This window comes from Seriola aureovittata, chromosome 8, assembly GCF_021018895.1.
Source record: "Seriola aureovittata isolate HTS-2021-v1 ecotype China chromosome 8, ASM2101889v1, whole genome shotgun sequence".
Lineage (NCBI taxonomy): Eukaryota > Metazoa > Chordata > Actinopteri > Carangiformes > Carangidae > Seriola > Seriola aureovittata.
Genome location: NC_079371.1, coordinates 12,906,814 through 12,931,051, shown reverse-complemented (window position 1 = coordinate 12,931,051; position 24,238 = coordinate 12,906,814). Strand labels below are relative to the sequence as shown.

At 41.0% G+C, this 24,238-nt stretch overlaps 1 protein-coding gene across 2 annotated transcripts in view; it reads right to left on the bottom strand.

Moving 5' to 3' along the window:
* The window catches only part of macrod1 (mono-ADP ribosylhydrolase 1), a 110,236-nt gene that overhangs the window by 8,437 nt on the left and 77,561 nt on the right, over window positions 1-24,238 (bottom strand). For both annotated transcript variants that reach the window (XM_056382515.1, XM_056382516.1), the window contains exons 6-8: window positions 6,654-6,775; window positions 4,028-4,058; window positions 1,448-1,521 (exon numbers count right to left, since the gene is read on the bottom strand). In XM_056382515.1, coding sequence (XP_056238490.1) covers window positions 1,448-1,521; window positions 4,028-4,058; window positions 6,654-6,775 — 227 coding nt within the window. The remainder of the gene's footprint in view (window positions 1-1,447; window positions 1,522-4,027; window positions 4,059-6,653; window positions 6,776-24,238) is intronic.

The window sequence follows — 24,238 nt, the reverse complement described above, 5'->3', positions numbered from 1 at the left end:
TTAACGTGTGTAATCATCAATACATACAGTATTTATGACCCTGTCAAAAAGCACTTGTATCTAACTATTTACACCTGATAAAATCGATGGCTGACACTGTCTGAAATCAAGGATCCATTATTAAAAAACAATGTTATGTAATGTTATCATTATTATCATCATGAAAATAAAGATAATAATAAGCTGTATCTGTACAGAACAGAAGACTTCACAGGGGCATCAGCAGGAACCTGGGGGATGGTGATGAAGATCATGTGATTTAACTGAAATCTCCACAACAGCTAGTAAATGGTCCTCATCATGGGACTGTTTTCTCAAATGTCATACATTGCTTTTATTGAAACTTTCTGATCAACTTTGACTCTTATATGTAACATATAACAACTATGAAACTTGGTTGTTACTTTCTTGCAGCATTTTTATTATTACCCCTGATGCAGCATGCTGGCACATCGCCCCGTGTCTTGGGTCCATTTTGTTTCTTAGTGTGTCTGCAATTTTCAATTTCATTTTCTACATTACAGCCCTTCAAGCCAGAGCAAGCCCGGCAAAACACGCTGTAAAATGGAGGCAGTTCAATTAAAGAGTAAACTCAATTTCCTCTGGTGAGCATTCTTGCTTTATATGTATGCAAATTAACTAGGTCTCACATCCTCATTTGTTTACAATAACCCCCCCTCCCCTTAAAAAACACACAGTGGAACTATTTCTGGGCAGAATGTAAATACATGTCTCATTGATTTGGCTTTCTGGTCTTATTTTCAGCCGTTTAAGGCTTGTTGACTGCTGTCTTTATGGTGAGACATATAACGTTTAATGTTCGTTTGTTGGGCTCGGAGCAGCTGACGGCATCAGTTGACTGGTATTGCTACAGAGACTCTGGAGACACCAGCACTAACAATAACATCGTCAACACCCTCTCTGGGAGGTGACACAGCGCGGTGGTTACAGATAGGGAGAGCGAAAAGAGGAGTGGGAGGAGACCTAAGAGGAGAAGGAGGAAGAGGGGAGGAGAGTTTAAAGCATGTAAACGACTGATTGGAAAGTTTCCTCTTTGTTCCAGTGTCCCATCACCCCCCTTTCCCCCTTCGTCCCTCCCCTCCAGTCATCTATTCCATCATTTTGTCTTTTCTCAGCTCGCAGTTCCTCCGGAGAGAAAGTGTGTGTGCGTGTATGTGGTTTAGTCCCGCAAGGAGCTAATTAAAACGCAGACTTTGCCATGAGCATAAGAGCCAGAACTTGGGCGTGTGTGTTTAGATGTACGTTTGTGTGTGTGTATATGTCACTGTGTGTGTTTGTGTGTGTGTGTGTGTTTTCTCAATACACCCTTTCCTTCGCTCTCACCAGAAAACAAAAACAACAGCTGTGAAAGGAATAATACCTAGAGGAAATGGTGGGGTAAAATTGACAGTCATGCAGACACAAACACACAGACACACATACGCACCTTGTCATGATGTGCTTCCAGATACTCCCTCACTGTTGCTAACGCCTCATGCACAGCCTGTTCGGGTGGATATCCTACACAAACACACACACACAACATCAAAAATATGCACACAATTTGCAGGAACAGGTGCGGTGACAGATCTGTGTGTTTGCGTTCAGTCGTCGTCTGCACGTTTTTTTTTTCAGACAGGTACGTGTTCTTCTTTCCACTATTCTAACACAGGGTTCTGTGTTTTCTCACTTCCTCTCATCCTTACTTGCCTATTTGGGAAAGAAGCAGACACAACACACTTGTTGGTTACGAGGAGACAGATGGAGAAAGACTACAGTGCTGCTTCTTTATTCATTCAGCTGCAGAGACCTTTCACTGCTAGAAAAATATCCCCACTGCTGGAAAAGCAACACAAAGGCAGTGAAAATTCATCATCTGGTCAAACTGCACAGCCCAAACAAACACACACTGTGTGATTATATAGTAATTATTCCATACATCAAGAGAGTCTGTTCAACATCAGAACATAGGGGAATACAAGGAGGCGCAAATTAGCACTGAACAACATATTGTTTCAGCGTAGCATCAAAATAAACACATGCAGAGTTCACACTGAAAGGGATGTAATATAATGTGTGTTGCCCACTATGGTTTGTTATATGAATCATTTCACTGCTTGATCTTTAAGGTGAGGGCAAGGGGCTAGGAAATGCATTATGTCAATGACAAGTCCCCATGAATGTAGTAAAACAACACGGACCCATGTGTGTGTATGTGTGTGTGTGTGATTTTCACTTTTTTTTTTACTTATGTGTTTATTGGTAGCAACAACAACAATACATCTGTGTGCCTGTGTTTATGCGGTGTACACACTGGCTGTGTTTTCCATCATGTGCTTGTTTCCAGTATCAGTCTTTCTGTTTAACCAGAGTGCTGAGCCACTCGGTGCCACTTGTCACATTATCTCCTGCAGCCCAGAGGTGGTTCTCAGATTAAGGCCTTGGATTAAGACCGGCAGATTAAGATAGATTAGGCCAGAGATTGTGTCAGATTGACTGTAATCCCCCTTCACACTGGCAGGAGGGAGAGTTAAGGATAGTGCTTAAACACTCCCCGGGGTGGGTTTGGCTGTGAGGGCTGGTTGTCGACGCTTGTTTCCCATTGCTAGAGAGAAGAAAAGGCTAAAGTTCTGATTTACTGAGTGAGGTATTCATGTCTTCCTCTCCACGTTTCTCTGTCTCTTTCCTCCCCGAGTGTTTTGTAGCAGTAGGGGAGTTGGGAGAGTAACAAAAGGATACCTGCTTTTTTCCAGATATAAGCAGTTATTAAACTCTGCAGCTACTTTGCTCATCGTCTTTTTAGGAATAGCTTTAGAGAACTTCTAAATAACAGATGTTGAAAGAATCAAGGATTGTTTTGGGTTTTACAGGTAGAGATGTGACTTAACTGCTGTTAAAGTGGGATGGTGGTAATCAACACTGTGTCACCCACTTTGGGATGTGAAGAAATTGAAAAATAAAGTAGAAGTGGTGCCAAAATGACTTCCAACCAGTCACAATAGTAATTTTTCGATAATGCTACAGATGACCTATTTGATTCAAGTGCTGAAAACCATTTGAAGAAACTGAGAAACTTTTAGTGGAAAAAAAAAAATGTCATCAATGTTTACCACTTCGCCGACATACGCAGTCACAGTGGCAGTTTCAATCATTCTAGCTGATTAGACCTTGTTAGAGTTTAGGTGAGCAGACCCGTGCTGGGAATTATGTGAGGTGACTTACTTTAATGATAAGAATAGCAAATATGTTTTGGGGGAATGTAATTGCTGCCTTGATTACTTTCAGCAGAAACTTTTTCTCCCCAGCCCAGGAAAGGTTATGTTATTGGACAACACAGTACTACGAGTAGGTGGTCAGGGTGAATGGTGGGACTACAAACTGCAGGATTTGACACTGTGGTTTGCGCGTTGCATCACGTGTGGTTTAGTATGTGCTACTAAAACACTTTGGTAAAGGCTGGGGAAATATTTTGATTAAATATTTAAAATGTAAATTCTTCCTGACGACTTGTGCCTCAAGTCACTTGAGTCATCTTTCCTTAACATTAAGCTGGAGCTTTGAGCTACATAAACATAACCTTAAAAAAATCACAATTGTCATGGTTTAGTTGGATATTGTTGTAAAACAAATGAGAGTAAACATTTAGCTGATTTACTCATTATTAGCATTTTACAACTAAAAATATATAATATATATAAATATATTCCTAAAGAACATTCCCTCATTATGTTCTGTTATGTTGGGACAGTCGTGTCTCCATGACGTCAGGGTCATTACACTGACTAACATTCATTTCCTGGAGACTTTCTCTAAACTTAACCATAACTAGTACTTGCCAAACCATTAACCTAACTAAGGTTTAACAATTTATGTTACAGGGACTTGCTTTTTGTCCCCATGAGGATGACATGTCCCCATAATGTGACTGTTTAAACAGATTTAGGTCCCCACACTGCTCAACATATAAAAATGTCATGCATTTGTTCTGGTTTGAGGAGGACACACACACATAAACACAGACACTGACCGTAGATTCCAGTGGAGATGCAAGGGAAAGCCTGCGGAGAAAAAAATGGCAAACAAAGTAGTTATAGTCTGTTGCTCAAAACATAACATTAACTCTCTCGCTCTGAAAAATTACACTCTACGGGATCTTGATGGTGTCTTTCTCCTGATTGTTTTTTATGGCAGCCTCTTTTCTCCCTTGATTTTTACATCCACCCAAGTTCAAACTGTTGATTATCCTTTGACAGTGAGGCCTGGCACATACATGTACAGCAGCTCTAACCAGGCATTATTATAGCAGTTCTAACGGTGGGTATTATGAGGGGTATCATAACAAAGAAAACAATCACTTATATACTGTAAGGTATTATATTCTAGCAACAAAAAGGTCAAGTTATAATATGTAGCATTTCAGTCCTGGTTGAACAATACAGGTTCCAGAGTTACATTCAAAATAATGCATATACCTGGAAAACAACAACTGGGGGTATCTACACTGAGCGCGAACCAACTGCACAACTGGCCTTTATTCATCCTGCCGTGAGAGCCTGGACTAAGTTTTTCAATGGAATTGTTTTTTATATTGATAACATGTTGGAGGGGTGCTCATCCTCAAAAATGGCAGTAAGAGCCAGTCGCCCGCTGCTCTTCATCTAACAGCTCACTGTGTTTATTCTATAATAAAAGCCACTTGTGTCTCGGCAGTTGAATGCTTTTCAAAGATTTTTTTCCCCGACTTACAATGATTCCTTCACGGGTTAAGATGCCGACCATGAACCACGATGATCCTGATCTCAATACTTTTGAGTACTTTTGTTGCATCCCTCACTCAGTCGTTTCCTGTCGCCTCTCTATTCTCGTTATATAATAAAAGCATAAAATGCCCCCAAAAATGATTATAAAACAATCCTTACATGTCTATATGGACATTGAAAGCATTGGTGTTCACTTTAATTGTCCCTTTGCTTACTGGCTGCTTTTCCTGAGGCAATTTCAATTATTTCCAGTTGAGCAAAAAGCTAATTCAAATACAAATGAAGTGGGTGTTTTTTTTTTGTTTTTTTTTACCAAATTCCTTCTTTTCGTCACTACCAGCATAAACAGCAGGAACAATTACAGTACAAATAGAAACAACTTCTTCAATGTACAAATGGGCATGGGAGTATTGTTCTAAGACAGACTTGTTCAAATGTGAACCTATTAGTCTGAAGCAGCAGCAGTAAGAAATGTTCAGTTTGCATTAGCAGTAACTTAAGACACCTCTGATACGGGTCTAGGAGAACCATCAGTAGATAATGAGATTCCTTTCAATTCAATAAAATTACAAACAGTAACATTTAAGTACATGCATGCATCGTTTCCTGAGTGAGTTGGTAATTTAAAACCTGCTCAGGAAAGGCAGACTACACCAGAAACAATGAAAAGTACTAAAGAGAGAGGCAGTTACAGAATGTAGAAACACTGAATGGCTTAACAGTATCAAGATGGGGCTTTACATAAGGAAAATCTGAAGGATTGTAAATTTAAGTCATTGAAATCAATGTCAGGCAGGTTCATGCCACATCCCTGGTTCTCAGTTGCGTCAAGCAGCAAGTAAACTTCAAAATAAAACAAATCTGACAGATTCTCAACCTGCTGTCAAATGCTGAATTATGAGCAGATGCCAAGATGCTCGCTGTGTCTCCAGATCTGTTCGTTTAACCAGATTGCGGAGCAGGCAACTCAGGGTGAGAGCAGACATGACTCACAAGTTCCTCAAGACGAAGGGTAAACATATCAATCGATGGAAGTAAAACAACAACAAAAAACTTAAAGGGCTTAATGTAAAGAAACACACAATTCTGTTGCTGGGTTGAAATAAAGGTTAAATAAGGTTTAAAAAATATCAACAAGTTTGTGTGACGCATTCAGCACAATCAATGTCTCATGTTTGGTTATGAACGTGCAGTTTTGCTTGTGCGAAGATCTAATTTCAGTCTTCAATAACATTTGCTTTTACTTGCTGTAACTGTAGTTGTAACAAATACAGATTGTTTGCAATTAGTAAAATGTAATTTTATTTTAAATTCTACTCTGTACAGAACAGAATCTCTAAATATTCAGCGCTTATCTTCCCACAGACTCCATGAGTCCTTTCTTTTACTCTACCTCTGACTTTATTTTGATGTTGCCTTGGTGTTTTTCTTTGACTTTCACACCTGGTTCTGTTGTGAAACCTCCTGCCTGGAGTGTCTCATACAATCCTCTTTCAAGTCAGTGCTCCTACCTGCAGCTCCCTTTTTCCTCCTTCCATCTATTTTAGTTTCAATGTAGTTTCCTTTGAAAAATCTGTATTTCCTAACTCTTCTCTCTTAGCTCAGATTTTTTTTTTAACCTTCTGGAGTCGGCCATCACACCTATGGAATCTCGTCACACAGTCCTGACTGCAGTACTTTCTTTCCACTTATCCCTACCTCTTTTCTGTCTGCCTGTTCTCCCAGTCTTCAGCGACTCCCTTCCTTTAACCTTCTCTTTCTCGTTTTTACCATAACCTCCTTTGTTCTCTCTGCAACAAAAACTCATCACTTCATTCTTTGTTTTTCTCCCTTCCTTTTTGTCCTATAGCCAGCGTCCTCCATCATCCCCTCATCTCATCCCTCCCTTCTCACCACAGAACGTGCAGCATTTTCAGTGGCTGCTTTCAGGCTGTTCTTGTAGCACGACCTCAGAGCTTTCCTCTGCTCCTCTCCAACTCCTCCTTTTGCTATCGGCCCCACAGTGTGGATCACATCTGCAGAGAGACAGAGAGAGATGAGAAAACGAAGCATTTTTTTATGTAGTGTGAGAGAACTGAGTAAAATACAATCGACACGTCCTGAGTTCACACTCTCCAGAGTTAAATTCCACATTTATTGAGTGTTTATTATTGCAGCCATGTTTAATTTAGTCCCACATAAACAGTCCTTATACATCTGAGCTGAGTAGATGGCACTACACATCTCTGCCATGTTATAAATCTCCTGAAAACTTTGCAGACATGTCACCTTTGTCATCACAAACAATGCTGGAGCCATCATGGAGGTCAGTGGTCTTGAAGAGTGTTTCCCAAATATCTGATCTTGTCATGGCACACTGTCTGCTTTCAAAAACATCCCCAGTGCAGACTGCTGAACACTAGAAACAAAAGCTGTTGTTCGTGTTGACTACAAATCTGTTTTTGTGAAACTCTGAATCCTCTAATCTGGAACAGATTACATAGCCTTGTAATCAGACCTGATATACAGTGGTTTCAGAAAGTATTCAGGCCCACTGCACAAGTCATTGTGTTGTAGATTTAATTTTACATGGATGAAGTTGCCATTTTGCTCATCAATTGACACTCAATAACACATACTGACAGTGTGAAAAACATGTTTTAGAAATGTTGAAACACCTGAAATTGATAATTTACCAAAGTATTCAGAGCTATAATTCATGTCTCTGCAGAAGACCCTTTGGCAGCGAGTACAGCTTCAAGTCTTCTTGGGTAAGTCTATACAAGCTTCACACACCTGGATTTGGGCAAGTTATCCCATTCTTCCTGGCAGATCCTCTAAAGCTCCATCAGATTGGATAAGAAGCGTCTGTGAACTGCCATCATCAGGTCTGTCCACAGACGCTCTATGGCGGTCTATAAGTCTGGGCTTTGGCTAAGTCATTCGAGGACAGTCACAGACTTGTCCTGCCACCATCATGCTGCACTGTAGAGATGGTATCAACCAGGAGATGAGCAGTGCCTGGTGTTTGCCAAACACAATGTTTGGAGTTCTGCCCAGAGAGTTCAATTTTTGTCTCATCAAACCAGAGAATCTTTTTCCTCATGTTCTCAGAGTCCTTTAAATGTCGTTTGGCAAACTCCAAGCGAGCGATCATATGCCTTTTACCCAAAGTGGCTTCCATCTAGTGACTATGAAAGTAAGACAGCATAAAATGTTCATCATTTATTCACTTATTTATCCTCAGAAGTGCCTCCCTGCCCCCTATAACCGTGTTACTGTGAAAATACCACATGCAGGCTGTTCAGACACTCTCAGCCCATTCCTGAAAAGGAGCTCCCAGAAATGTGATCTTGTTCTGATGCTTGTGGTCCCCTGAGGTTTCCATGAGGTCGACACCGATGTTGACTTTATCTTTTCCTAAGGTCTGTCAGTTTGTGATTGGGTGACTGTCTTATGTAAGCAACAGAGAGACAAACAATTGTGTGTTTTTTCCATTTGCTGGAATATTATTAATACTGAAATTTAAAAAAAATTTGTCTTTTAAACATAAAAGCCTCTGCTGAGCTGCTGAGATGGACGTCCTTCTGACAGGTTCTCCCGTCTCTGCAGAGGGTGACTGAGGCTGATAGTGACTGTTGGTCCTCCTCGCCCGGTTACTCAGTTTGTCCGGACGGTCAGCTCTAGGAAGAGTCCTGTTGGGTCTGAACTCCTTATATTTCCCAATTATTGAGGCCACTGTGCTCCTGAGAAAACTCAAAGTTTTTTTTTTTATATATATTTGCCTTCACCACAATTCTACCACAGAGGTCTACTGAGATTTCCTTGGATTTCATGGTTTGTTTGTTTTTTGCCTGACATGCAGTTTGAATTGTGAGACCTTCCATACACAGGTGTTTGCCTTTCTAAGACCAATCAATTCAATTAGCCACAGGTGGACCCCAGCCAACGTCTAGATAATCACAGCAAACAGGATGCACCTGATCACAATTTGGACTGCCACAGCAAGCGGTCTGATTACTTTTGTGAATTAGAGATTTTAGTTCTTGATTTTTAATAAATGTGTAGATTGATGAGCAAACATGACAATTTAATCCATAGAAAATCTACATCATAAAGAAGTGTGCTTCTTGTCCTTTGCTTGTAGATTAGGGTGTGTGTTTAGGAGACAGAGAGTATAAGTGGCTTCACACAGGTCTGACTCATTATTGAACTTGTTATTTGCTGTTAATGCAACATACTGGTAGAGGCCAGACAAGCAGTGAAAAATGAAAAGAAGAAGAGAAAGTTTGTGTGTGTTTTTTTTTTAAATTGCAAAATATAAAATTCTAAAGTCAAGACAGGGAACAAGACAACAAGTGCAGATAGTGAGTGTTATCCTGAGGTGATACTGCAGAGAGAATTGTTTGATTTGTTGTTCTGGGCTGAGGAGCAGCTCTGAAGTTTGCTGTTCATCTTTTTACCCATAAAATAAAATCTGAACTACTTACATCAAGAGAAGACAAACAGGAACACCCTCACATCAAAACTGCAGGCCAGGCTCTGCAGTTGTGAGCACATTAGGTGGAAGGTAGGCCATGTTTTTCACATTTCCCATTTCCCATTAACATTTCATCCAGTAACAGATTGACTTTACATCTCGTTTTCACGTCATTATTCATCATCTGAACAGCTGACAAAGTTGAGTTGTGGGCAGCGATTCACAAGTCTGGAATCAAGCTACAGAAACTGCTCTCTTTGTCACCTCCCATATACGGGATACAAGTATAATTTAATGTGTGTTTTTAGCAGCACATTTGTGCAGCCATAAAAACACTGCTGTCACTGGTTTAAATACTACATACAAATAATTGTCCCTGGGTGTTTGTCATTAATTAATAAGTCAACAGTCTGAAAAAGTAGAGTTGTGTCCAAAGCGAGAAATCTGCTGGTTAGTTTGGTGTTGCAGACCAATTAGCCTGCAAGCTACCTAAGCAAACAGGCCTATGAGCTGCCACTGTTTCCGAGAGCTGATGACATCCGGTATGGCTGCCAGACGATGCGTCATATCACCAAAGAAGCTCTCTCTACTTTCTATTTGAAATGACTCTCACGTAAATGCTTTACTACCAGTTTGTAGCGAACAACAATAATTGAAAAGAGCTTCCTTTGTCTCTCAAGTTTACAGCAATGATGTCTTTCACTGTGTCTAATTGCTTTGTACAATATATTTGCCATGTTTTTCTCTTGTGTAGCAGCTGGAACACTTGACTAATTCATACTGTTTCTTTGTCAAGTTGATGACTGTTTTTTTTATCTGAAAAAACTATTTCAGTTGGAAGAATTGATTAAATAAAGGTTAAATGAACTGAATTGAATTGAAGGCAGAGAGAGAGCGAGAGAGCGGGAAGGAAGGTGGGGAATGAAAAAGAACACCTAACAAACAGAAGCTGAGTGAGGAACAGAGAGCTGCAGTCGAGATGCGGTTTAACCAGCCTCTACACGCCTACGCCAACTCCACCACACATTCTGATGAGGCTCAGCATGTTGCTCTCAGCGTGAATCCCAACACTGTGATAAAACCTAGCCGGACCAGCGCCTCTACACACACGGAAAAAAAAATTCCATTTCAACAATACATTAATCTAGTATTGAGACTGGTATTTTTCTTAACAGGATCCCATGGAGTGAAATAAGAGGGATTTTTGTCCATCAGTAAAGAAATCGCATCACTAACTGCAATATCTCATCAGTTAAGGCCGTTATTACAGTGTAGTTTATGTGCAATAAGGGACTGTATGGACTTGTAATAGTATAAGATTAAATAAACCAAGAACCAAAATATGATCCACTAACTCTTCTGGACAACAGAACATTTAACTGATGTAACAGATGAAAAGAAAAGGTGAAAACAGTTCTTTTTAAGGTCTCTCTATCATTTCTGAGTGGATTGAAGGAGGATTGTTTGTGATGGACATCGGAGACAATCATATCCTCAGAAAAGTGTAAGTCACAGTAAATCTAAAAATACGTGTATCATTTTGTGTGGTCAGATTTGACAGAGGTGTAACTAAGAGAAAGACCGCACTTTTTGAAGTAAATGGTGGTTATCTGGCGTTCAGGGTTTTAAGGTACTATAACTGCCGCCATGAGCTGTGTGTCACTGCCACTGATGCAACCGTTGACCGTGTTGATAAATGGGCCACATCAGCACGCCAACAGACTACAATAACCATCTTCCTGTTAAGACATAACGCTGTCATGCACCTGTCTCTTTCACCTCATGCAGTATTGTTGCCTCACATCTCGCAGCTGTTCATTTGAATATCGCCTCGCAACTTTTCAATGGCTAAAACAACACAAATGGTAGAAGAGGCACCCCACAGCCCAAGAGCCACCTACAACCATTTTTAACAACCCAATCAAATAAAAAGTTGGCCTGCTGGGAGGAAAACCACCCAATTTGGCAACGCTGCTGATCTGGCAACAGCTGCTGTATTTCAGTATATTGACCTTATTTCCAAAAAGTTCATAAAATGAACTGAATGATAGTGAAATTACCTCACTACAATTCAAAACAATATGAGTCTAATTATTAATTATATTAAGATCGACATTAATAGAGCACTTTCTCTCTATCTCTGTCTGTCTCTTTCTCTCTCTCTCTCACACTCACTCACACACACACACACACACACACACACAACACACACACACACACACACACACACACACCACACACACACACACACACACACACACACACACACACACACACACACACACACACACACACACACACACACACACACACACACACACACACAGTTAACAAGCTGCAGATTGCACAAGCACAGAAGAAGCCCAGAAGACACTCTTTAATCCAACCCTCAGTGGATCGGAGGCCATTAGACAGAAAGACTTAACACAGTGTTTGGGACTTTTTGAAACATGATCTGGTGATCCTGTTTCAAAACCAGAAATTCATAGCAGAGGCATGAAACGCGTTCTCACATCCCAATATCCGGTGCAGGCTTGTTTGTTGTTAGAAATCGCTGTAGTTGTGGCCATTCACAAGGAAATTCTGCCACATAACCACAATCAATAGATGGACATTTGGTGAGTGACGTAGGATGTGCTCATTATTCCCAGCCTGTGGAACAGAGCTCCTGCTGCCAAAAAACTGTTGTACTGTGTTTTTCCTATATAACAAAGTATACGAGATGCAAATCTAATAGGGAGGAATGTCTTGCGAAAAAGGAAATATAACATAACTTTATCTGATACATAGAAATTGAAGCTCGCTGAAAACTTCCGGTGACTGAAATACGAGAACATGCAGGAAGCTTACACTTACCCATTTACACACCCAGCAGACGCAGAGCAACACTAGCGTTTATCTGAAGGTGTGTTTCTGGACACCTCATTTTAGCTCGTTTTTGGTCTCCACCAACTCCTGCAGAAAATATCTGGCTCTTTAGCTGATAAATGATCCACTTTGTTCCCCGGCTAGTTTTTAAGTTTTAGTGCTGTTTTGGTATCTCTTATAAGGAACTCTTTTTAACGGTTGACTGTACCAAATGAAATTGTGTGCTGTGCTTAGCATAGTATTTACACATTTCCACTGCTCTTTTAAATCTAGCCACAGTTTCAATAAAATAGTCCTCCTGCAAACATTAAACAGAAGACAAGGAGCTCTGCTCTAATGTCAACTTCATCAAAAACTATATGCTGTGATGCTTCAGTGTCCCCCTAAGAGCACAAGTGTGTGGAAGAAAGTCTGAAAGAGAACTGCTTACAGCGGAGTCAACAGACATGGACTGAAAGAAACTTGGTCTGAATAACGTATAGTCCTTCACTGAACTGCTCACTGATGATGAAGGAGAGTGCAGTCCCTGAGAAATCACTTAGTCTGAGTGCATGAACCCACACAGAAAGAATAGTAAGTGCTCCAATCAAAGCCTGTTTAGACATTGACATGGCTATTAGACACTAATATTCTCCAATTGCATAGATCATCAAAGGTTTATGCTGTATAATTTCTTTCATATCACATGTAATGTGAGGTGGATGTGCAGACCACTAACAGTAGAACATTTTAATGATGGTCAAAGTGTAAAAATTATTCTCTGACTCATGTTTCTCCAGCTCCAACTTTATGATTTTTCCCTGATTTTCCTAATGAATTGTCCATATTCATTGTGCATTCAGTGTATGAGTCATTTTATGCAATTTTTAGGCCATATTGATGCAACAGTTGGCTCTTTAAGAGCAACAGCGTGTGTGTGTTAGTGTTTTGTGTCTGTATGTGAGTGACGAATCATTGCTTCAGCCTCTCATCAGTGATGATCCTTCTGGAGGTGTCATGGGGCTAATTCAGAAAAACATCTGTAATCAGCGATGGGAGGATCACACTTGATAAACCTTATGACTCCGTCCCTACTGCCTGACTCTCCTCTCAGTCCACATTTGTTCAGCTCAGTGTCTACGCAGATGTCTATGTTAATTCTACACCAGACACTGTTTGCAGTTTTCTCAATGAGTGCTGGCTGCTGGCTGATGCGACGTTAAGTGCCACAACATCAACCAGCTACATTTTATTCTCTTACACCTACAACAGTGTATTATAATGTACTATATTCTGTTGTGGCTTCACCGGTCTGTGCACCAACGTAGACAGTGAGTGCAAAAGGACATGAACAATCTAAAATGACAAAATAACAATTACTTTGATTGTGGATCGACCTCTTAAAAAACAATGAAGGAGAAGTGACTATAAACAAAATCTGCATTCAGGCACAATTTATATATTTATAAACTGTTTTTATTTACAACTGTTGAATTACTTGATGTGAGGGCGACATGGTTGAAATAATTACCGTGATATTAATCTGGATATTTTCCAATATATTGTGTTATGGCACATGAGAGCAAAATCAAATCAAATAATCAAACTGATATTCAAAGCAATGACGTGCAATCCACTGCTATGCATCACATTTAGGTATTAAGCAAAACTAGGGCTGCAGCTAACATTATTATTTTGACTATCTGCTGATTATTTCCTCGGTTCATCAGTTCATCCTTCAGTCTATTAAATGTCAAAACATTTATGAAATTGTACCAATAATGGTTGACTTTAACAATTAACAGATTTTCAAAATAGTTGCCCATATTTGACTATTTCTGGATTAATTTAGTTTTTTTCTCTAATCACAGCTTACACTTCTAGCTGTAGCTCGCTACTGATTAATTTGGACGACAGAAATTCATAGGGTGATAACGTTATAAGATCATATCATTTGGCTTTTTTAAGCTTTATCTTGAGTTTTGCTTATCAGCAAAATGTGCTGATGCAAAATGAGTCTCAGTCACAGCTCATCACAGACCCCTGGCCCAAACAACGTCACATCAACATACCTCAAAATACATTAAACTTAATGCTGTATTGTGTACAGTCCTGTAGCTGCCGAAAGAGCATCAGAAAATCCTGTATTATTCTCACGTCAGAAAAAACACTGGTTTAAACTGCGAGTTTAAGAGCATCAAAGAACTGACTATAGGATGAATCACTATTGTGATTCATTACTTGGTGAGAGGCAACAATTTTATTTATAGGCTACGAGAACGCTGCAGAGGACTCTTTAAATAGCAGCAGAGATAGATCAGAACATGAGAATTAGTTAAAATACACAGCAGATGAAACACTCACTGACACAAGTTTAATTACTGTGGTCAAACATGAAGTCTCGCATGAAGGAGCATATTAAAAAAAAAAAAGAATAAAAAAAAACCGCACAAACACAAAGGAGTACAGTGTGATCACAATAAGACAGTTTGGCACATATTTGCTCTCCATGTGTGTTTGTCTGTGAGTTGTGTGGTTGTTTATTTTGTCACGTGTGTGTTTACTCTCTCACTCAGTCTGAACTACTCCAGTAGTCAAGTAGCCCAGGGTGAGTGTGTGCTCTCAAAAAGTCGTTCAGCCGTGCCAATGCATCAACGCAGCACTCAGCGGTGGCCAGGTTCACAACTCGGCCGAGTGTGTGTGTGTCTGTGTGTGTGTGTGTGTGTGTGTGTGTGTAGTACTGTATGTGCAATGCTGGTTCGGTTCAACAGTGGGTCACTTGGTGGTCATTCATCTGCATGTCATCTGCTAAATGTCACTGCTACACACACACACACACACACACACACACACACACACACACACACACACACACACACACACACACACACACACACACACACACACACACACACACACACACGTACACACACACACGCACGCAAACAAATTTATTCACTGTTTCTGCTAGAATTGAATTGGAATCTATAATTGCCATGGTGATTTTTCCTCATTCCTAACCCAATCATCTGTTGTTCTGCCCTTTTTTTCTCTCTTTTTTTTCTTGTTTACCAGGGCCATTTCCTCTTCTTCCTCTCCATCATCCTTTCTCACCTCCTCTCCCCTCTGTCTCTTCATCTCTTCCCTTCCTCTCACTCCATCTTTGTTTCACTCTCTCCGTCCTTCGTCGTCACCCTCCTGTCTCCCTCCATCACCATTACCTCATCCACTCATACCACCTCACCCCCATTACCCTCTCCTCCATCCTTCCATCACCTCCTTTCTATCCCTTCTTTCATTTTCTCATCCCTCTCTCTCCTCCCCTTTTCTCTCCAATTTCCTCTTTGCCTCTGCATTATTCTCTCTCTCTCCCTTCCTTCCTCCCTTTCCCTATTAGACATTCCCCTCACCCTCCTTTTCCTTACCTCTCCTCTCCCCTCTCTCTCTCTCTCTCTCTCTCTCTCTGTCACCTGAGGTAGACGGTTTTGTCAGGAGTCGGCCTTATTTACCGCCTCTCTTCGCTCCTGTTTACATTATCGATCGGCAGGGTTGCTTTAGTTCCACCATACATCAACTTCCCCCCCGCCCCCTGCTACTCCTCCTCCTCCACCCCAATGTTACGGCTGCTAGCTCACATTACCCAGAAACACAGAGGGTGGTGAGGGGTGGTGGTGGGTGTTGGCTCGATGGGGAGATGGAAAGCTAGCGGAGCATGTTAGGATGTGTGAGGGATTTATGTGTGAAGGAGACAGTGTGTTGTGGATAGTGTGTGTATAGAGCGTGTGTGAGCAGCAGTATTAAAGGGAGTGGATGTGTGTCTTGTGAAAGTGTGTGTGACTTGACTGTACGAGCTTGTATATGTGTGTACATTCAAAATACCGAAAACACCACCCAATGTGTTGTGCATGAGGCTGTTGTTTGGTTTTTGCTCTGCTAACAAATTACGTATCTATTACACTGCATGGCCAAAAGTATGTGGACGTTATAACGACATGTGATTATTGAGCATATTCCAAGAACCATCGATCGGCCACCGCTACTGGGCAATAAGACCGGGTGAACAGTTGGTGTTAGATGGGGTTGAGGTTGTTGTTCTGTACAGCCAGTCATATTCTTCCTACACCATTTCTTTATGGATTTAGCTTCGAGCACTGTCATGTTGAAACAGGAAAGGACCTTCACCATCTGTTAGCCTACAGGATGTCTAAAATATCACTTAGTCCTATTTATTTGTCTCCTGTAGAAAAAAAGGCCACATTGAGCTCCCACAATTATCTTATCTTTGGCAACACATTGAGCCTCTAAGTTCATCTTCGCTAACTCCTCCTTCACAGTTTTACACTGGGTCTTTTTGGTTTTGCAGCTTTTCTTTAGGATTTTGTTTCTTCTTCTGTGTCCTGCTGTCCTTGTTGTTTAGGTCTAAATAGGCGAAGTTCTCCACAAAATGTTAAGGGTCAGGGTTCTGGAGGTCTTAATGTTGAGACCTGTTTACTTGCCAAGCTTGTCAGTCAGGTAAATCTTCGAGCTGCCTAAGAAAGCTCTGCTGAATGTCTCTGAGTTTATGTGCTGTGGTTTTGTGACATGATCCAATCGGTGGTGAGGAGAAGAAAAACGGTGTGAGGATGCAACCTTGTCTCAGTCCAAACTAAAAAAGAAACTCAGAGGGGGTTTTACACTTTACACTTGGATGATAGACACCGATGTTGATGAGGTGATCCAGAGTGAATAAGAGGTCATAACAGAAATGTATCCTCAGAACAATGTTGTATTCTGAAAATATAAATTATGAAATGTCTCCACATATAAATATTCCAAGGACAGGTGACTATAGGCCTAAGTGCATTCAACTATTCAACTACTGTAAGGAAGAAAATCTTGTACCTTTCAATTACAGCTGACACTGCTTTAATGTTATGGCGTACAGACCTTCATCAGGTTTTATTCAGATAAATTGTAAACCATCTAAAATGAGTTAGGTGGACTCGCATGGACTAATCAAATTGCACCAACCTCATCATATCTGCCACTGCTTTGGCCTTTTCCTAATGTTTTTCAGTTTCTGGCTCTGTTTGTTGATTAATGAGGGAGAAACTTAACAGACCAGCTCGTTCATGCTGATTTTGCACAAGCATTTTTTTTTTTTTTTTCCAACAGGCAGTTTTATGTTGCTACCTAACAGCAGCTTTCATTGTGGTAGTTGCATACAGTGCAAAAATATGCATGTAATGGCCACATTTTATCATCCTGCTAGGGGTTAAATATTTCCAAATCATCGTTGCGTGAATGTGTGCGCATGTTGAATGTATATCACGGTAGGTTACGATATGAAGAGAAGAAATTTAAAACTGCCTGCAGATGAACATTAGCGTTCAATAGGAATTAATGGCTGTCATTACCCTGTGACTGCATTTCAGTGATGCACTGTATCTTTGCTTCTGTGCGGCTGAAAAAGGTTGAACTTTCACACAGAGGAGGGAATCGTGTGCCCACTGTTAAACCGATGTGAGGCCTTTTGATTTTTACCCTGCAGACTGTTTTTCCAAAAGCTCTGAATAACAGGCTTCATCAAATCGTAATAACAAATTCTGAGCAATGATGTGACTGTGGCCTAATGTCACATAATTTAGCTGTGCGGCTCTCTCACTGGATGTCCAATTTTTCTTTCCTCTCCCTCTCCTCTTGCTTACACATTTATTTAAGGCAACAGTTCTTTAAGGCTCCAACCAGGTTTGGATGTTATATCGATTTCTGCCCTTGGGTCCAATTAAGAAATCACTTTGTTTAGCGTAGCTAGTTACACAATCGACATTGTAATGTTTATATACAGTATCCTTTACGTCTGTTTGCTTTAAGTATAAACCTTTGGTGCTCAATTTAATATTTATGCGATGCTTCAAATACCTTTTTTATCTCTGTCTCTTCAAACATTATGTCAGAGTATTACAAATAATTACAAAACAAAAACAACCATGTACTCCATATAAATGATATTATATCTCAACACATGCTACAGCGTAAAAACTATTTGGTAAATGGACTTGTACTTATAGCGTTTTTGTAGTCTTACTGACCAAAGCACTCTGCTATACTTGCCACATTCACCCATTCACTCACACGTTCATACATCACACTCATTCACTGATGGAACAGCCGACAGGGGCAATGTGCGGTTCAGCATCTTGCCCGAGGGCACTCTGACACGCGGCCTGGAGGAGGAGCCAGAGATCGAAACCACCGACCTTCTGTTTAGTGGACGATCCGTTCTGCCTCCTGATCCACAGCCGCCCACAAGTCTCTCTTGAGTAAAAGCTCGGAGAGGTACGATCAACAGTAAAAAGCACTCATTATGGAGGTAGAATGGCTCCTGCCACTTATATTTTCATATATCACATCACTGGATTAGATTGCATTAGTCATTCTGAAACGCAGTGATTTAGAAATTGAAGTGCAAAGTAAAAGACAATAAATATAAATTACAAACAACTCAAAATTGTACTTGAGCACAATATGTCATTATATGTGCTTAGATACTTTCCACCACTGCCTTGAACGTGAATTTAAGGATGTTTTCAAATAAAGGAGATTAATACAATTAAAATAGTCCATGTGGTTCCACCTCTATCTGACATCAACCTGAATGAAACATGCGCTTAAAAATGTAATAAATGTAAGTATAAAAAATATGATTTAAAGTCAGGTGCAGACTGTTCATCGGCTTCTTACTTTCAGTTTTCTGACATTGACTAGTCTTCAGTCTCTTCTGAAACCTTTGCCACAGTCTTCTTCTTTTATGGCAGTTATTCTCTCTCAGACTCCCTTTGTCCTCACAAAAAGCTGCTGTCCTCTGTGGGTTTATCCTGTTTTACACCTAAGAATACTGTAGCACGTATCACATCGATTAAAACATGATGCTAAGAAGCCTCTTTCATCAGGGTTTAAAAGCACAAATCAGTCTGACCTAATTATAACACAAAGGCTTGTTTCTAACAAGATTTCAGTGAGACTTTTTTTTTATAAAACAAACTGCTTTATACGTTTAACAAAGTCTTCATTACTTGCTATGATCGTCTTGGAAAACAATAATAAACACGCTCAACAACACGATGAAAGGAAATAAATTCTAAATAAGTTCTTGAGTGCTGCTCAAACTATATTCATCACACACCTGACTTGCCTTGCACATGCAGTCCTGCAAAGATGCAGAGAGAAAGAGCGTGTGTGTGTGTGTGTGTGTGTGTGTGTGCGTGTGTGTGTGTGTGTATGTGCTCTCCCAAAAGTGGGCGTCACACTGGCATGAGCCTTAAAAAGAACTTGACTGAGTGCCATCCGGTGACACCCGCCCAGTCTTCTCTTTTTGTCTGCCATTCCAGCTTTTTTCCTGCTTTTTGTCATTACTCCTCTTTTTTCTTTTTTTTGGCTCTGTCCGCCCTCTCCTCCGCCCCCCCTGTGGCCTCCCACCATTCTTACCTGGGAGGCCACGAGTCGCTGCTCCTGCTTTTCATACTCAACGGCCATCCATCCGTCCGTCCTCTCCCCTCCCCTCCCCTTTCCCTCTCTCTTCTCATACCTCCATCTGTCCCTAGCCTTTCTTTATCTGCCTTTAAAGCAGGAGGCAGGAAAAAGACTAGCTGGTCCTTTGTGTGTCCGGCCTCAGTTTATGCTCAGCCAAGCGGACACAGCTCTTAAATCCAGGCCCGGGCTTTGGCACAAAAGGAAGGCTCGGGTCTTGTAAAGGCCCCTACAGCTCTCCCTATCTCTTTCCACCTTTCTCCGAAAAAGACAGAAGGGCAGTTATTCTAAACTGGAGGACAAGAGTAGATGGCGAAGGGGGGAACAAGATGCCGAAGCTAAAAGGAGCGGACATAATTCTCTTCATCTGAGAGCAGCAGCAAAGACGTTCTTTATTCCCTCTCACTCTCCAACTCTCTTTCCCTGAGCAAAGCAACACACTGGAGTTTTTTTTTTTTTTTTTTGATCTCTTTTTTCTCCTTCAAGGCGAATGAATTAACTGAATGAATTAACACCAGGGCTGCTGCTGCTATGATCATCATCATCACGCTCCTCCTCATCAGCAGCAGCAGCTTTGACGAAGCTTTTTAACACCTAGAAGGATCGCACTGCTGACGCTGAGGCAGGAAGAAGCAAAGATGTCGACAACCTTGTCAAAAAAAAAAAGATGGTAAAAAAACTCCCCAACTAGCAAGGTATCACAGTCTGAGTGCTACAGTCTTTAGCCCAGAGCCTTGTCAAGTCTCTTGGCACTACTAAAGAAACCTTACTGCTGATGATGAGAGGAACAGAGGGGGGAGGATGGGAGTGAGATACAAGGGAGAAAGAAAGAGACAAAATGTAAGAGTGAGGACGAGAAAAAAGAGAGAGGGTGTGGATGAGAGGAACGGAGGGAAACAAGGTGTTTAAGTTGTTGATCGCGATGGGCAGAAACAACATGTCTTCAAAGAAAGAGAGACAGACAAGAGAGAGCGACAGGGTGACAGGCGAGGCAGGGAGATGGAGGTCTTGGAGGAGAGGAACAGGGGGAGTCTGGTAGAGCTGCAGTGAGGATTTTAATTAGCAGTAATTGGCCACCGAGGGAACAGAAACTGGGAGACGTGAGGCAGGGAGGGAAGAGAGGGGAGCATAGCAGCCTGTTTCTGACAGACTGATATCTCTCTTGCTTTGTACCTCTCTATTTCCTTCAGCACTTTTTCTATATGGGCCTTTCCATCTCCATCTTGTTTTCCCTACATCTTCTTCCACCTCCAACCGTGTTACTCCCACTCTCTGCCAATTTCCCCCTAAATACAGTCGACTGCAAATAAACTGTAAGGTGTTTGGCATATGAGACAAGACAAAGCAATGTGTACAATTATCCTGGAAAGATCTGAAAGCTGCACAGAGATACAGAATCAGTTTTAAAATACAGTTATACTTTAACTCATCTTAAAGCTGCTATAATCAACAATTTCTTATGAACAATAGATCACATGACTATTATCTGACAGGTGATGAACGCACATAGACCCGACTGCAGTTCCCCTCAGCTTGGGCAGCTGTTTTTTTTTTGTTTGTTTTTTTATCACATTTGAAAAAATCAACTTAATAGGTGATTATGGTTCACAGTTTGCAAACATTTGCAGATTTAAAGTGATCGATCTTAAACGATCAGTTTTGTATTGTATTCACCAAAGTGGCTGAAAAAAAAAAAAAGGTCATCATGCAACAAATGTGAGTGGTCAGACAATTATAAAGGTTGGCTATCCAAGCTGGCTAGCCAAATTATCAACCCCTTAATTTGGAGGTAAAACGGAAAGTGAGCACATGCCTAATGTAGTTAATGATCCCTCGCTGCACATGAAAAATGTGAGTGGGCATAACCACAGCAAGTTGTTTGGAGACAATCTGGGTAATAATTTCACAGTTCACCTTGTTTTTGTCGTCCAAATCATTTTGGCTGACCTAGGTGTTTGTGTTTAACCTACATGACCAACACAAATAAGTCATTGGATCAATTTATTTTTCGTTAACATTTTTACCAGCAAAAACTGCAGCTGCCAGACAAACAACTTATCTGTAGCCTATTATATTCATCGTAAACTATTAAGCTGTAACAGTCTGTCTATTGTACTATACAGTGTGTCTCACTCTTTTGCTTTTGCATTGTTTTTGTCTCTGTGGGGATTATATATCAGTGTGTTAGCGCTGACGTCACTAAAGCTGAGTGTTTCCTTTACTGGATGAATAGTGATTATAATTCTGACCTCATCTCGTCTATCTCTCCCTCATTCTCTTTAGACCCGCCCCCGGCTCCTTTCCTCCCCAGTGTATCACAATGTTGTATCCCTGTGTGTTTGGCAGGGGAGCGAGGGCCGACTGGGGAACAGGTTAGCAGGGTTACAGCTGTGTTTTATCGGTACACAGGTGAGCTCTTGGGCGCTGCGTCGTCTGGACAACACATTCAGCTCACGCTCCCTTGTCTGGCAACCGCAAAACACACACAAGCACACACCTACACAAGTGCGCATGGATCTTACAGCATGCATCTGGCACACAAGTGAGCAACACGCTAATTTTATGCACAAACAGACAGACTGATCTCAAAGTGTTCCACTCTTAATCAAATCCTCATTTACAGTGGCTCATATGCTCCAAAGTTGACAGATTGCTGATTTAACTGCCTTTAAGTTTTGGTTAATATGTGAATTTAGGCAGGGCCTGCTTGAAATTTTCCAGCTGTCATTTGTCAACATCCCAAATTGCATGCGACTCTTGCTAAACAGCAACAGTAGTGTGCCATGCGCTCTGGGTGTTGCTAGGTTACGGGACTGGGATGCTGCTGGCTAAGTGGCTGCGGGATCATCGACGGGCACTCTGCATGGAGGGCTGACAGCAGGTCCGCCGGACCATTTGGCAAACCTGTGAGTCAGACACTCTTGAAATCCCACATCTGGTGGCAAGCCCATACAAATCAAGATCAAAGTGTTGGCTTTGAAATTGGACCTGTCTCTCAACCATCCTGCCTATCTCCTGTCGAGTTTCATTTTCATTTCTTGCTCTTTTCCCACATTTTTTCACAGTGCTCTGTCTGCTTTGTTATCTCTCCTTTGCTTTCCCTGTGTTGTTGCTGTCTCACCTCTCTCTCCCTCCTGCTGAGAGGTAATCAAGTCCTGTTGAGAGTGTTTAAGTGTTGGCGCAGATACATGTTGAATTATTCTTGGGACATAATATTTTGTCTGGTGGGAGAGAGCCAGTCTCCAGTTCACATGGCGGATAACAGCCATGCACACACAAATGTAAGGCACACACCCACACGCAGTTAGTCAGTCAGTGAATCAGAAAGAGAGTCAGTCATACGGATATGACACTGACAGATAGTTACAGGTAAGAGCGTGATAGGACCTGACAGGCAGCCTGAACTGTATACACTGATACACTTCACATAATGCAACACAGACACAAGTAAAGACAGTACAGTATGTATATACACAGTGTCATTCTGTATCAGCAAGAGAGAGAAACACATGCACACAATGTAAATTAAATAATACACAATACAAAAATAAACAACACTAGGGGTGTAACTATTTTGACACTGCAACAGAACCATGATGCCCCCAACCCACCGCAGGTGCAGCCTGTTGAGCTCTCTTTACTTAACCAATGTAACAAAACTCTTTTTTCATTTCACGATTAACACTATAACACATGTCAATCACCAAATTATTATTCTATTTAAAGTTAGGACAAGCTGTATATTTTGTAAATATGAAATATCATAACTATTGAACCAAACCACACCCTTATCAAACACACACAAATGTGCAAACTTAAGGATGCACTGTAACAAGCAGCAGCATCCACTCACACATAAAAATTACTGCTAAGATCTTCGAAGTTAAACAACTGAACCAACAAAGGAGAACAGACAGTGTAAGAACTCATCTCCTCCTAATTCCCTCCTGTCTTCAGCTCCACTCACATCCGTCCCCTCCCCCACATTGCCTAGTTTCTTAACCACTCTCCCAGTCCTTCCTTATCTATCTCTTCTATTCCTGCTCTCCATTCTGCCTAGAGCTCGCCTTTATTATCGCTTCTCTCTCCTTTTTTCTCGCCTTTTTTCTCCTCCCTTCCTCCGTGAACTTAAACTCTCCATGGAACCATAAGCTGATATCACACAGACTCAGTGCTACTTTAATCTCTTTCGAGCACGCATACACGCGCGCACACACACACACACACACACACACACACACACACAGACACACACTCACACTCAAACACACACACACCTGGGTGGTCATTATAATGTACAAAGCTTGGCAACTACATTATTGAAATACCTATTTGTGTGAGGCTGCGTGTTTGCCATCACAGTGGCAGGCAATATCATGATTAGCTCCTTCAGACTTCAGAAATGGAGGAGTGGGTGGTGGAAACTGTTTGAGTGTCATGTAGTGGCATGTGAACGCTTTGAGCTTTGTATAACACTATGAATACACTATACAGTATGAGACAATTAATACTATGTGAGAAAGTCTTTCATGATGGACACTGTCATGTTAACCCAGATGTTATATTAATTTAAAACATTGTACTCTTAAAAAATTGTCACTGACAGTTTTAGACAGATTTTCACATTATTGTGACGTGGTATTTCAGCCGTTAAAGAAGCTTT